The 16,456-nt window shown below is 33.0% G+C and overlaps 1 protein-coding gene and 2 pseudogenes across 1 annotated transcript; 1 reads left to right on the top strand and 2 right to left on the bottom strand.

The window, feature by feature from the left end:
* Window positions 1-1,099, bottom strand: part of LOC123219733 — a 3,648-nt pseudogene extending 2,549 nt beyond the window's left edge.
* A 3,480-nt stretch (window positions 1,100-4,579) lies between these two features.
* LOC123218419 lies at window positions 4,580-9,865 on the top strand (annotated as a pseudogene).
* Window positions 9,866-10,154: 289 nt separating this feature from the next.
* On the bottom strand, window positions 10,155-15,598 carry LOC123218230 (beta-hexosaminidase 3-like). The gene is made up of 14 exons (XM_044639525.1): window positions 14,650-15,598; window positions 13,900-13,974; window positions 13,096-13,131; window positions 12,886-12,997; window positions 12,633-12,703; window positions 12,212-12,342; window positions 12,063-12,128; window positions 11,721-11,821; window positions 11,496-11,555; window positions 11,365-11,398; window positions 11,135-11,233; window positions 10,995-11,054; window positions 10,594-10,844; window positions 10,155-10,508 (listed from the first exon to the last, which is right to left on the bottom strand). Exons 1-14 carry the CDS (start codon window positions 14,980-14,982, stop codon window positions 10,342-10,344), a joined length of 1,596 nt encoding a protein of 531 aa, XP_044495460.1. The 5' UTR covers window positions 14,983-15,598; the 3' UTR covers window positions 10,155-10,341.
* Window positions 15,599-16,456: the final 858 nt, after the last annotated feature.

Raw genomic sequence — 16,456 nt, 5'->3', positions numbered from 1 at the left:
GATAGACTTGGCAACTCCAAGCTAAAAAGCTTGTTCCCAACGACACAACTTGCAAAATTATGGGTTGTGACAAGGCTCATTTTTAAAGTGGGTCATGTTTGAGTCTACGATTATGGGTTGTGCCTTAAACTTTAATGTTAAGATATGTTGTATCAAATTAAATAAAAATAGCTTAACTCATTGATGTGTCTAATTTTAAACACGATAGTGAGTCCTGTTAAGGCCTATCGAAGCAGGCCACCTTGTTAATTTTAATAGAAAATAATTTTTATTAAATAATTTATTAAATTATGTTTTCTTTTAATAAAAAAATATATTAAGAAATTGAATTGTGATTAAAAAGAAAATAAACATATTTATAATATGTAAGTTAAGTTCTTATTATTAATTTCACTAATATAAAATTCAAACTTGAGCTTAGTGGAAATTTAACCCTTTGTTCAAGCTTTATTTATAGTTAATATTCTTTTAGATGTAGGACATTTTTCAACTTTATACTCTGCACTTAGCATTCTTGCAAAAGTGTCACATATAGGGTTGGATTCGAGTCAAGTCGAGCTCGGTGAGCTAATGAAAGTCAAACTCGAACTTCAGTTCGAATTCAGTTTGGCTCATTTTTCGTTATTAAAACGACGTCATTTTAATACATATTGGTCAAAACGACGTCATTTTGTATCAAAATTTTAATTGAAAAATTTGACGAGTAATTCGAGCTCGAGCTCGGCTAAGGCTAACTTGTTTTGGGCTCGTTCAAATCAAGTTCAAGTTCAAACGAGCTCGGTCGAGTTTAACCCTAGTCATATATCTAAAAGAATACAAATACTCATTTCTTTCATTCATTATAAATAAAAATATTTAATATTATATTTTAAACAAAACTTAAATTTTGGTTATCTTATATATGTGAAATTAATCTAAAGAATTTAACTCATTTTTTTAAGTTTAAAATTTTTTGTTTATTATAAAAATTTATAATTTTTTATATTATAATTATATTTTTATTTATTATTTAATTTTTTAAAGCTTTTTAATATTTTAGGCACAGTAACATGCCAAGCCGGCCTTGCCCACAATATGACCCTCTCCAATAGCAGACCATGCCTACCTGGGTCAAGCTAAAATGATAAAGTTCGGGTCGTGTCTTGGACTGCCTAATCCCTTTAACACCTTTAGTCTAGATGCAAAGGTGGACTCAAATCAAGACGATCCAGAACAAAAATCATTTCTGGCTTAGCACAAATCTGATTGACTATTACAATCTGACTGACTTAAGTTGCCATACATGTAGGTGATTTTTAGTCGTTAATCGCACAGTTAACCCTTTTTTAAGTGTCACTCAAACAGTAAATATTGACAAAAAAAAAAAATAAGAAGATTCGTCAAAGAATAGCTCTAATCCGATGATGTTGGTGAGCCTTGAAATTCAAGTCAAACTATCAAATCAGAGTAGAGATGGCAACGGGAGGGACGGGAGGGGATCTCAATCCCCGTCCCCGTCTCCGTCCTCGTCCCGTAAGGATATCAATTCTCATCCCCGACCCGTCCCCCTTACGGGGATGAACATGATTCTCCATCCCCTTCCCGCAAAAAAAATCTTCTCTTTATTTCCATGGAAAAAAATCCCCTCTCCGTACCCGTAAAAAATATATATTATTTTTACCTTGTAAATACAATATAAATATATTAAATAATAAAATTAAGCAAAATTAAAATTAATCTACTATTTCAAATATCATAAATATAATATATTAACTCCTTTAATATGCACAACAGAAACCTAAATAAATTTGAAAAATATAAATAATTTAAAACTATAAAAATATATTAGTATTTTAAATAAATATATTTATATAAAGGGAGGGATAGGGGCGGGAGCGGAAGGGTCGGGGCGAGGAGGGGACACATGTATCCCTATCCCCGCCCGTCCCCAATTGCGAGGATCTTTTTTATCCTCGTCCTCGTCCCCTTTACTGTTAGGGTTGGGGAGGATCGAAGCCCCTAAAGTCAAGTTCAAATTGTCATCTTTAAATCAAAGTTTTAACTTGAGTTTGACTAGTTCAAGTTAAATATAAATTCAAACTCAAACTAACTCATCTTGAATCTATCTTTGGGATTTATATTGTACTTATTAGCCGCTTCTTTAGTGTCATTGAAATAGTGAACATTGATGTCGAAAAAAATGACAAAATTTGTTAAAGAAGAGTTCTGATCCGATGATGCTGGTGAGCTTTGGAATTCAAATCAAACTATTAAATTAAAGTTTCAACTTAAATTTGGCTAGTTTAAATTAAATATGAATTTAAACTCAAATTAACTCATCTCGAATCTACCCTTGGGATTTATATTGTACTCATCGTCGAACTTTTTTCATTTCGAATATACAAGCCCTGGTTTAATTTTAATTAAGTGATTACAAGAGTAAAATTAGTAAATTATTGAAGTGAAATGCGTCACCCAATCATCGTCTCTTGCTAGAACCGACACCACATAAGCTTTTTTTTTTTTTTTGACTTTATATAAATAATTAAATTATAAATTAACATCATACTTATGTTTTTAATTAATTAATTTACAATTTGACTTTAGCTAACTAATATACAATGACCGGCTAACACACTAATATTGTATAATAATTCTATTAATCACTCTCGTGAAGGAGACAATCCTCCTTCCCGTATAGTGGAAATTTCATAAATACCCTTGACATTATATTATTGAGTGGGCGATAACATTTTTCAAAAACTTATAATAAAATATAAAATTAAAATTTTTTATTTACAATCAAATTTAATGAAAAAAAATTAAATGACATAATTATTGTAATTTTAAAAAATATATTTCTATATTATTTATTTTTTTCACCTGTTTGGATTTTTCCGTTAAATTTAACAGTATTTTTTTATGGAATTAAAAGAAATCAGTAAATCTACAAAAAAAAAAAGTTCAAAACAAAAAAAAAATTGTTATTGAAATTTTAAGAGTAAATTATTATTTACCACCCAAGGTTTGGGAAAGCCATTTTAACCCCTCGAATTCCTAAATTACAGATTTTCATCTAAAACCTAACTTTGTTAATGGGCAAAGGGTATTGACACTATTAGAAGAAGTGAAAGACCATGTTACTTTAACAATTTTACTTTTTAAATTATCATATTTAGTCCTAACCACAATCATGACAATTTGGCTAGATCTAGTGGTCAAAATCATACTACCCAATATGAGGTCTAATTGTATCTATCCAGATGGTACCCAAAAATATATGATTATGTAAATGAAATATCATATTTACACCCACAGAAGTGTGAGCTTGTCAAATTACACTTTGTCTAGTGCGATTTTGATTAGATCACACTTTTCCAGATGCAATCTGATTACTTGCATTGATTTTTTTATTTAAGGAAGGAAAGTGATATTTATGGCCTTCTATTGTTAATTTTTTTCCAACATAGTTGAGTTTGGGTTTATTTTTGTAGTTCAGGGATTCAGTGGGTGGGAACGTGGTTCTCCAAACTTTGGGTGGCAAAACAAGCTTCTCAATTTTTTAATTATAATGTTGCTGCCGGGTGCACACAGTTGTGAAAATTTGACTAGTCTTAGTTTATTTCATTTTCCCCACGCGTTACGCAAATGGTAATTTTAAATACATTTTGTTTTATATTTCTTGGACAAAATCTTCTCCCACCCAAGGTTTGATGAAGTGACATTCCCGCCCTCTAAGTATCAAAAAACCAAATTCCCACCCATCATCCTCTTTCTGTTAGCAAATTTGTTAAGTTTTCATATATCCGACTGTTTTGTCATTTCATTAAAAAAAACTCCTTTAAACACTTAATATAATCATACTATTAATATATATTTGTCAATTTAAAAATTTATCACTTGGATTCATAAAAATTTCAAAACTTTAAACAATGTTAAAATGTTACATTTTAATCAACTTTTAAGGAGTATAACTATCTGTGGTATATTAAAATTTTAAAATTTTTAAAAACATCCCTAACCTTTTTAAAATTTTCAAAAACCCCTTAAAAATTTTATTAACATTTCTAATATTTTTAAAATTTTAAGTTTTCCCTTAAAGTTTTGAAGGAAAAATTAGAAAAATAAGGAGAAAGAAAAAGGGAAAAAAAGAAAATAAAAAATCTATATAAATAAGTTTTTTACTATCTTACTTAACATAATTAACTAATAAAAGTGGATAATAAGTAGGAATTTAGCTTTTTGAAACTTAAAGGGTGTAAATGTCATTTCAGCAAACCTTGGGTGGAAATAGCTTTTGGGGCATATTTATTGATTCAGTTAATGTGAACGTGACATTAATTCTCCAATACAAGTTATAAATTCAACATGCATTCTGTTAGCTTCTTTGGAATATCTTTTGGCAGATATTAAGGCATCCACTAAGATATGGATTTCGTTGACTTAGCAATTTTAATTTTTTTTTTTTTTACAATAATCTTATTATTTAGGGGAAGTTTAAAATTATATAATATAATATAAATAAATTATATATATTTTAGATATATTGAAAATTTATATGATGTAATAAAAATATAGACCGACTCAGGGGGTATCCATAGAAAGCTAAGTCTTCATAGTTTCACTCTGACCCCCGTCATTTGTTAAAAAATCACTTTAACCCAAAAAACTTCCCGTTGAAAGTTTCCAAAAGTTAATTCGGTGCAGGCTTTTTCCTCGTCCTGCATCAGCAACAGCTGTTCATATTCAAACCTTCCATTTACATCAATTTGTCACTTTAATTCTCAAAAAAATTATTTATTTATTTCAATTTCAATTTCATACCAGTAATCAAGTCAACGTACTCTTCATCTTCTTCTTCTTCTTTGAATCTTTATTTATACCAGGGCGTTCAATCTAACAGTCGTCACAGAAATAGAGCCCGAATAGCAGAGCGATCGATTCACAAAATGCATGGCGGCAACCACTGGGGAGGCTCATTCGAGATCGTTGATCAGAATGATAATCAGAAGAGCCGCGAAATGAGCGACTGGGACAAAGCGTCGTTGCATTCGAGTCAACATCTTCATCATCATAATCATCTGGATGAGACTCAGCAGAGCTGGCTGCTTGGTCCTAAAGAAACGAAGAAGAAGAAGTACGTCGACTTGGGTTGCATTGTGTTAAGCCGGAAGGCGTTTAAATGGACGGTTGGCTCCATCGTCGTCGCCTTCCTGGTCATCGGCCTTCCGATTATCATCGCTAAATCGCTTCCCAAACACAAGGCGAAGCCTGCTCCGCCGGATAATTATACCGTCGCTCTCCACAAGGCTCTCCTCTCTTCAATGCTCAGAAATGTAAGTCCTCCATCAAACCCTGATCCTCTTTTCATTAATTTCGCCCTTTTTTTTCTGTTATTTCATCTTGCTACACCATTTTGCATGCCTCCTCGTAAAAACAATCCCTAGGGTTTTCAAGATCTATACCCATCTTTTACTAGGATAAACGGTTGATCGGTGTTTTGACCGTTAGGATCAATATCATCAAAATGATATAATTAATATCTAATACATCTATTTTTATGATCAAATATGATTCATATAATTTAAACCTATTTTAATTCGATTTTATAATTAATGTTATTTTGAATTATATATTTTATTTTTATCTTTAATTCAAAATTATCCAATTGATAATGATATAACAAAGTACGTTTTCGGACCGGTGAGTTTGATGTTGGGTCTCTCATCCAAGGGCTTAAAATTGTTCAAAAAAGAATCCCTTGATCATAGTATGAATTAGTAGATTAATTGACACGGCTGGTTGACTACAAGAAGGAAAAGCCTTAATCCCTGGAAATATTGAATCCGTGTGGGTCCAATAAATAAGAAGAAATAATAAATCATTTCCATTAATTAATAATCTTGATAACTTTACCTTATATTACGGGAATAATCACTATTATTCTCCATCCCATGTGCTTCAAATGCGTTGTTCTTGGCTCGCACGTCTCATTTTTTTTTATTATTTATTTTCTTTAAATAATATTTATATATGTAGCTACTTCAACATTCCTTCATTGACCTTTATTATAATATTTTTTTATATATGTTTTTTTTTTAATTTAAAGTCAAATATCTATAGCATTATAAGTCATCAACATTTCTCCATTGACATGTTACTACATATAAATGTGTTTGTTTTGTATCCATGGTTACATGCACAAATAAATATTACCGATTTATTTATATAATTTGATAGGATAATACGTGATTTTGTGATTTTAAAATGAAAAAATAATATTATATATATAAATAAATTTTATTAATATATTCATATAAACTTCTGTGACAATATATAATTGGGTGATATTAAAAAAAAAAAAACTAATTTTCAATTGATTCATACTTAGTTTAAAGTCGTTTAACTAAAAATTTATTTGGTTAATTAATATTTTTAATCCGTTTAAAACTGATTGATCCATAAACTGGTTCGATTTTAGTTTATGATTTTTCCCAAACCAAAAATTCAGCTTGGTTCAAATAATTTTCAACTGGTTTACTTACCAGTTTTGGACACTCCTATTTCTTATAATACTGTTCATTCTTTGACATCCCTCTAATGATATTGAGCACGAACTCAAATTAACGCAAAATTTAGCTCGAATTAAGTATTATGGATTTAATTGGACCTTGAACTATCCCCAACTCAATTTGGATCAAATCCACCTCTAATTAATAGTATAAACCAGTTTAAAAATAACCTTAAAAATCACTGTATTGCATGATCTTGACGCTGTTTTTTTTTTGTGTTTGCATGGCAGCTGGGAAGTTGCCCAAGAGCAATGGCATACCATGGAGGGGAAACTCAGGGCTGACTGATGGGAGTGATTTGACGGACGTTAAAGGAGGTCTGGTCGGAGGATATTACGACGCCGGTGACAATACAAAGTTTCATTTTCCGATGGCATATACGATGACGATGCTGAGTTGGAGTGTGATTGAATACAATCACAAATATGAAGCCATTGGAGAATACAACCATATCAGAGATCTCATCAAATGGGGCACTGATTATTTGCTTCTCACCTTCAACTCTACTGCCACCAAGATCAACCAAATCCATGCCCAGGTAAAATAAATTTCATCTTTAGTTTTTTCAATAATACTTCAAACACTTAAACTTAGGAGTGGCTATCCCATCTGCATTAGCTCGAATCAAATTCATGGTTTAATTTAAACAAGTTGATTTCAAACTAAAACTTTAATTTGATAGCTTGGGTTGATGTTAGCTCCTTTTTTCATCTAATATATTATTTATCTTTCCGATAATATTGTTTACCTCATTAACAACCCTTTGATAATACTATATGTCATCTCAAACAAACTTAAATTAGTTATTGTAACTTCGATCTGACCTTGAACTAACCTAGACTCAATTTAATTTGGATTAAATTCACATACATATGTACTAATAATTGTTGATACATGTAGTATTAATCTAAATTTTTAGTTTGATCTTAACGCTCTTAGAAAGAGGAGATGATGACGTATAACTCAAATGGTCGAAAAAGAAAAATACCAGTGATTTTACACTGAATTCTTTTTTTCTTGAGCATTCGCCCACTCGTGAGTTGACCATTATGAATTTAAATCGAATTCTAATTAACCCTGGTTTGGATTCGTTAATTATATTTAAGTCATAAACAGGTTGGGGGATCGCAGAACGGCAGTTCAACGCCAGATGATCACTACTGTTGGATGAGACCCGAAGACATGAACTATCCAAGACCAGTACAAACAATCCAGGCAGGACCTGATCTCGCCGGGGAAATGGCGGCTGCTCTGGCAGCTGCCTCCATCGTTTTCCGGGACAACTCTGCGTACTCCCAGAAGCTGATCAAAGGAGCCAAAACACTGTTCGACTTCGCCCGAGACAGCGGCCGACGAAGAACTTATTCCAAAGGGAACCCTTACATCGAGCCATACTACAACTCCACTGGCTACTTTGATGAATACATGTGGGGTGCCGCCTGGCTGTATTATGCCACCGGAAACAGTTCCTACATTTCCCTGGCGACAAATTCTGGAATTCCCAAGAATTCCAGGGCGTTTTATATGATTCCTGATAATCTTGTTCTGAATTGGGATAACAAATTGCCTGCTGCCATGCTCCTGCTGACAAGGTTCAGGATTTTTCTGAATCCTGGATATCCTTATGAGGATATGCTGAGCATGTATCACAACACAACAACTCTTACTATGTGCGCGTATCTTCCGCAATTCCATTTCTTCAACTGGACTACAGGTACGTTCGTTTATATGGTTTGATTGGAAATTTCTCATTTGCAGATGATGATCTGACTTTTATTTTTCCTTATTTTTTCTACCTTTTTTTTCCCTTGTAAAGTGCGTGAGAAGTGTTGGTACATGATATCGGTTTTTAATTGAAAAAATTTGGGTATAAGTTGAGTTGGTCTCGAGCTGAGGATGATCGGCTTAGTGAGACTCACGAGTAAATCTATTTTATTTTCTTTATATACGAGAATAATTAATAAATATATAAATTATATTGTTTAAAGGATAATGTGAAAATTAGGGGGTTAAAATTTAATTTTTGAGGCAAACTGGCAGGCTCGGACTGTACTTAAAGTTAATCGGGCCAAGTTTAAGCCAAGCCCTACTGAACTCTGCTTGAAATATTGAATTTAGGAGAAAGGAGAGATGAGAAATCTTTTAAAAATCTCAAATTTCTTGTTAATAATATTTCATACATTAACAACATTTTATCTCATGATGACACGTTAATACTGTTGTTCATGTTTGTATTAATTGTTAGTATTTGTAATATTATTGGATTTCTTTATCTTGTCTCTTTTCTATAACAAAAAATCATTTCAATCAATATATTTGAGTAATTTTGAATTCGAAATAAATTTCAACGTTCTCCTAAGTTTTTCGGTGTTTTTGGACAACCCTACTGAACATTTTTTATTTTTTTGCATTTTTCAATCATTTTCATTATTTTTTACTCTGAACATCTGTGAGTATGACAATAAATTGTTCATGAATTAGGGGGAATGATCGAGCTGAACCATGGAAAAGCACAGCCTCTGCAGTATATGGCTACTGCTGCCTTCTTGGCATCTCTGTATGTTGATTACTTGAATGCTTCTAATATTCCTGGAATCAACTGTGGTCCTACTTTCATTTCATTAGATCAGCTGAGGAATTTCTCAACCTCTCAGGTAATCTACCAATCCATTCGCATAACATTCGATTCGATTTCATAATCAACTGGTTGTATGTACAACGAATGCATAGAAGGCTTTTGAATGATCACTGATGATAATTTTTATACTTTGCACAGATGGATTACATTCTGGGTGAGAACCCCTTGAAGATGAGCTATGTGGTGGGGTTCGGCAACAAGTATCCCACACATGTACATCACCGGGCTGCTTCGATACCCTCTGACAACGTTAAGTATTCATGCACAGGAGGATACAAGTGGCGTGACACCAAGAATCCCAACCCTCACAACATCACTGGAGCCATGGTCGGGGCCCTGATAAGTTTGACAAGTTTCATGATGTACGTGGCAACTATAGCTACACCGAGCCAACAATGGCTGGGAATGCCGGCCTGGTGGCTGCACTTGCATCTTTGACAACAACTGCTGGTTATGGCGTTGACAAGAACACCATTTTTACAGCTGTTCCACCACTGTATCCACACAGCCCCCCACCTCCAGCTCCTTGGAAGCCTTAACTGCTAGCTTAGCTGCTGTGTATAATAAATTTCATACATACTAATTTCCCTCAAAGTTTTGGTTTTACTTTCACATTCTTGCTTGTACAAATACGTTCAATATGTTTATTCATATAATGATATCAGACAGTGAGATATATTTTTCGTACATGCATTCAAATACACACACACACACATGCAGCAAAGGGGCCTTCGCTACATCAGAAATTGATTTATTTGGAATGAAAAGCAAAACGAAAAACATGGACTAGCCATTTTCAAATTTCTGGGCAGCAGAATGCAGCAGAAGGGCATTCTGCTTCCCCTCGCTTCTATGATCTTTTTAATATTTAATGAATTTTAAGAAACTGAAATTTGCTTTTTTGGCATGAAAATCTAAATGGAAAACATGAACTAGGCACTTTTCAAATTTCTGGGAATGCACAATTTTGATCACTAAGACATTGCATTGAATTGATGATCCAAGTTCAAGATAACTGTTTACAATGCAAGCCGAAAATGGTGCAGAATGACAGCACCGGTTTTTCAGCTGTTTCATTATTGTGAGTAAGAATGGGTGTAATTTTGAAGCAGTTGCGCTTTACCGAATTTCGGGAGTGTGCTTCAACTCATATTATTGATTATAGCAAGAACCAGGTTCATAGGGAGTACCACGACCAACTGCATTTAATGGAGCAGCTGCTATTCCTCTTTGATTTAGCAAACACCTGAAGTGTGCGAGCCTTCCAGCAACTAGCATTGCATCCTTAGCCAGCTTATTATATGGTGTCCATAAGCGCTCTACAGCCCGAGAAGCAAAAGGGAAAATATTAATATAGTGTTATATGGCAGAAATGATGAAATATTGCTACAATATAAAAGGTACCAGCAGCTGCTGCAGCTCGTGGCCAGATCGTTTGCTGAATATCCGAGGCATCAACTGTTTCACCCCACATGCAAACCTCTCCACCAATCACCAATTTCTGTTGGCTGGGATCTGTGATATTTGTGAGTGGTTCATTCAAATAGAATAGCGGCCATGGAGTATCCAAGTAGTGCAAATACCACTTGTCCTGGTTGCTTACAACGCACCTTAATCCAGCCTTAACAATGTTTTCAGCGACACCACCTCCAAGCCTGCAAGAGAGATTTTAAGAAAAAATCAAGTTTTATTCAATCATATCCATAAATAATTATGAATGAATCTTTATAACTACATTTTTCAACGACCAATTTATTCTATGATGACTGATTGTCTAGGTTGGACTCGAGGAGAGTTGATCATACCAGTTGTGTACCACAGTTTTTGGACTCAATTTTTTGCCGAAGTTGTTGAAAGTCTCCTCCCTGTCATGTATCATCTTCATGAGTGATAAATTGTGAAAACAATGTCACGGATCATAGATCTCTATATATAAGATTCATACCAGTTAACCGGTTCAAATCCATGGGAGAGAGCTATTTTCTGAGCTTGCAAGACAAAGTATTGATACGCTTCAGATTCATTCATCCCGTGCTCCTTCAACCTGCATATTGAATAGTCAACAATCTTATAGACCGTCCATTGGTTATCATGGTTTATGCAAAATATTCCAAGAAATGAAATGGCCAGAATAAAAATGTATATTTTAAACAGATTAGATCTTGAGATTGCTACCATTTCGATATGTGAGAAGTTGTTCTCCAGCAACCTGAAAAATAGCAATGTGTTCATAATCAGTTTTCATGATTGCATTTCCAATTTGCATACCTAATCTGTAAGTGGAAGTATAAAATAATTTAACTTACTTGTATCGACTTCGTCACCTCCCAAGTGAACGAATTTAAATTTAAAGACTTTACTGAAGTCTGAAACATTAAAAGTTTCACTAGTGTTAGACCGATTTCATAACTTTTTCTTCTTTGATGTAAAATTAGAAATATTTGTTTGCAGATGAAAATATCCGACACCAGGTCTTTTATGAACATTTTTATGAAAAAAAGCTACCATTTTCAGAGAACTGGTGACAATACCTGAAAGTATTCCATCTATCACTTTGAATGTAAAATTATTGCTGACATCAAGTGGCTGCTGACAGTCCTTTGACGGCCACAATGAAGGATAGCCAACCCCCCTAAAAAATAAAGCTATAAGCTACATTGATAATGCAAGAAATTTGCATACCATGATGAGCGATACCAAAGAATGAAAATGCAGATATATAATATTATATTTGCAATATGATCATTACCATTAGTTCTGAAAATTAAAAGCTTGCAGTTAAATCTACTGTACAAAAAATTGATGTTTGAATGAGATGTATATCTTCTAAAACAAGAAAAACACGTTAGTGAGAATTGACATGTCATTAGTACCAAGATAAGGCATGTCCCGGAACATCTATTTCAGCCAATACATTATTTCCTCGTTTTTGAGCGTAACTGCAAAAAATTGATTGTCAATCTATTAGAGAAAACTTAACCAGAATAAAATACAGGGTGCTAACCAGGCTGAGATCACTTGCCTTACAATTTCAGCAGCATCAGCCATTGTATATCTTTCTGAAACTGAATATGCACCATTCCAAAGTTTTGGATACGACGGTATCTCTAAAGGAAAAGATTGCATATCTACAATGTGCCAGTGCAAAACGTTCTGCATGCAAGCAAGAAGTACAAGTGCATATGGATTAATTTGCAGAGGTGCTGTCTTTAAAACAATTGAACTACTAGCTAAAACCAATGATACAAGTTATGCCAGCTTTAACACTTCATAAAGTTTAGAAAGACAAACATATGCATTCTTATTAGAGCTTTACGGGGTTTGGAGCTTAAACACTATCATTTTGTCCCTACTATTCACCTTAAGCTTTTGAATCAAGCAGCAATGAATTAAAAATATCAACTAATTCTCGATAGTAGCTTTGACATTTCAGGATAACATACCAGCTTTGCATATGCCATAGAGTCAATAACACTCTTAATCACTGGAACTGGTTGATAATGTCGAGATGTATCTGCAGTAATTTTGTTTAATAAGATAAATGTATTCATTTCAGAATACAAAATTTTGAAGTCAAAGCCTTTATTCCTATCTAGTTGAATGCAGCTATATCAATTACTTGCAGAAGTAGTTAGATGTGCTAAGTGTGCTGAAAATGAACACAATCACTCAAACACACAAATTAAAGCTTCTTACCAATTAAGAGCCCTCGAAAAGGGAACCTTGGTTTATCAGAAATGGTCCATGGTGTCATTGGAACTTCAATTATCCTGGATTTAAAGTTGAATTGGCATATTTGGCTCAAGGTCTGCAACATTTCATGGAAATATAAGTATTTTCAGAACTAGATATACTGCTTAAACCTGCAAAGCATTCATGAATGAGCCATGAATGACATCACCTCACCTGAAGAGCATGTAAAGCCCCATAAACTGTCTGCGCCTGCATTGTTTCATAAGAAATTTGAAATGATTAGATAGTTGAAACTAAATATATCTCTGTATTTTACATCATGCCAAGTGCACAGAAAAAATGATGCATGCTCATCATCCGTCAGTCACTACCAACCATGTGCCACAGAGATACTTTCTTATGATTGCAGGCTGCGATAATATCTCATCTAAAATTTATATATAATCATAAAAAAGTTTGATATACAAGTGCCTTATTCATCCAAAAAGAACAGAGATTGTACAAACTGCATTGATGCAGCTAAAGTGCCACATAAGAGAAGGTGAAAATCATGACCATTTATCTAACATATTCAAGCCAAAAAAGCTAATTTGAAGAGTTATCCCAGGTTAAGGGCCATCAAAAACAAAATGACCAAATCTGATTGCTAATACTCCATTCATAACAAACTGCATTGAAACTAAATTTATTCAAGCCAAATTTAACAACAATTTAAATTAATTTTTAATTTTTTAAACAAAAATGCCCTGAAGATTTACACTTCAAAAAGCAGAGAAATATTTTCATTTTGTTTTTTAGATAAGTCCTAATGTCAACATTTAAGGACAAGTATTTTACTTTCCACATTCTTGTCAATATTCTTGCTACATTCATGGCTAATATAAGTCTATCTTATTGGTCCAACAAATCTCCACCAACTAATTTCCAACAACTCAAATGTCAACAACTAATCCAAAATACAGCTTCACATTAAAAACTAAGAATTAGAAAAAGGATCAGTTGCAGGCTTGCAGCTACCTCAATTTGCGCATAAGCTGGCTTCTTAGGAGATGGAACCAATAACTTGTATGACTCATCAATCCCATATTGTAACTGCAAAGTTCAATAACAATCTTAAGCATAAAAAATGTGTATTCTATTGCTTGGAGGACAAAAAAAAAACATTAATCCTCCAGCTTCCAAGCCAACATTGAATTAAGCCATAACCTCGAGAAATCCTATTGAAGAATCAAACAATCAAACAAAAGAAGAGCATTGATCTTCTAGCCTTGAAGCCAAAAATTGAACTAAAACTTTAACCTCTAGAAAGCTTATTGAAGAATAAAACAATCAAACAAAAGAAGAGAATTGATCCTCTAGCCTTTAAGCCAAAATTGAAATAAAACTTCAACCTCTAGAAAGCTTATTGAAGAATCAAACAATCAAACAAAAGAAGAGCATTGAACCTCCAGCCTTGAAGCCAAAATAGAACTAAAACTTTAACCTCTAGAAAGCTTATTGAAGAATCAAACAATCAAACAAAAGAAGAGCATTAATCCTCTAACCTTGAAGCCAGAATTGAACTAAAACTTTAACCTCTAGAAAGCTTATTGAATAATCAAATAATCAAACAAAACAAGAGCATTGATCCTCTAGCCTTGAAGCCAAAATTGAACTAAAGCTATAAACTCGGGAGCACAAAACATAACAAATAACAAACAAAAACATCTCATATTTAGAATCATACTGCTAATCAAAGTAAGCAAAAAAGAAATGAAGAAAATATACCTCATCATCTTGAGTTAAAATGACCACATTCAAACCCACAAGAACGGAGGAATTACCATACTTGGAAACATTACCATCAACAACATGAGCCACCTTCAAAAGATCAATAAACCGAGAGAACCCATCTTTCAAAATCCCAGAAGCGTCACTGTACTTGCTTCCATCGCTCAACAACTTGAAATCTCCAATCATGTACATGTTTTTATGGCCATAGCTCACAGAATAAGGCAAAGGCCAGACTTTTACATCTTCTACATTTCCACCACTTATTCCCACCACCATTTCAGCAAAAACCAACGCAAAAACAAGAACCCGGAAAGGAAATCTCCCCATTTTCACCTCAAACTTGAAGCAAGATCAATGGAACAAATGTGTGAAGATATTAAAAGTAATGGCTATCCATTTATTTAAAAAAAATAGTGATAAAAAAGGAATCTTGAAGGCTATATACAAAGAAAGACGATAGGATCCGGATTTCCGAATTTGGGGTTCATCAAAGTCTGGCACAGCTTGCTGCCATTAGTGACTGTTCATAAATGCATTTCCAAACAGACAAGACAAGACAAGTGTGGAAGAGCTCGATTCCACCGTTTAGATATATCGATCATATATAAACGGAGAATTACATGAGAGATGGTCCAAGCCAAGTGACGGGAGACAAGGGCCCGTCATTCCCAGAAAGCAACAGTGATTTTTTAGGTATACTTCCAAAATATCAGCTTGAAATCATTTCAACCTCCCATTCCTCTGGATAGAGAATTATACACCGTATATGTTGAACGACAAAGACAAATTTTCATCTATTTTCTCATGATCATTTCATTTCTGAACCAACATTCACCAAGCCCTGCCTTATCTTGTCCATGAAACATCTGAAAATTGGCTTGAAAGTCTGCTTCACCGGCTGCAACATGCTTTTGGTTTTAAGCAATGAATTCTGCTTAAAAAATGAAACATTCACAATAATCAAATTATGTGCACTATTTTTATATATAAATATATAGAAAGGTTCCAATCACAATACGTGCGTAATACTATTATGATAGTGCATTAAAAAAGGGTTAGGTCAATTTTACACAAACTGATTGAAAGTTGAAACCGCTTTTTTGATGAGTCTAAGGCAAGACAAAATCAATGATCTTAAATCAAAATGTGAATGTATGCAAGATTGGTGGTCGAGATAGCATATCGGGGATGTTGTATAGACAGGTTGGAAAATTAAGTTTATGACAATATATGCGCTCATATGTATTATTATATAATTGAATGATTTTGAATTAAAAATAAAATAATATTCAATTATATAATAATACATATAAATATATACATATTTGTTTACCTAAAACAGATATACATAGTATTGCTCTATGAGCAATTAGGATAGGATTTGAATAAGTTCGAACAGAAACTAATTTAAGATTAATTCAAGTACAAAATAGTCAACTTAGGATTGATGAGGTATCATTTGAATTTGAATAAAAAATAATTTAACTTTTGATTAAATTTGAGTTAGTTTAAACTTATGAAAACAAGTTTAAACTCAATTTGTTTGATTTAAGCTCGAAATTAAGTTAAGACAATTCAGATTGAATCTCTCTAATAAATTAATATAAAAGTTTGATCACTTTAATTAGAAAATTTAAAATTCAATTTTTTTTAGTCAAAAAAACAAAGATGGATAAAAAATTGTCTACTGTAATCATGAATTACACTAACATTATTTATGAATTAGAATAAAAATTTAACATTAATAAAATATAAATATTTTTTAATTAAAAGATTTAAAACTTTTAATCTCTTCGATAAT

Source organism: Mangifera indica, chromosome 6 (assembly GCF_011075055.1).
Source record: "Mangifera indica cultivar Alphonso chromosome 6, CATAS_Mindica_2.1, whole genome shotgun sequence".
NCBI lineage: Eukaryota > Viridiplantae > Streptophyta > Magnoliopsida > Sapindales > Anacardiaceae > Mangifera > Mangifera indica.
The sequence above is the reverse complement of the archived record's forward strand: the minus strand, read 5'-3'. Positions and strand labels throughout refer to the sequence as shown.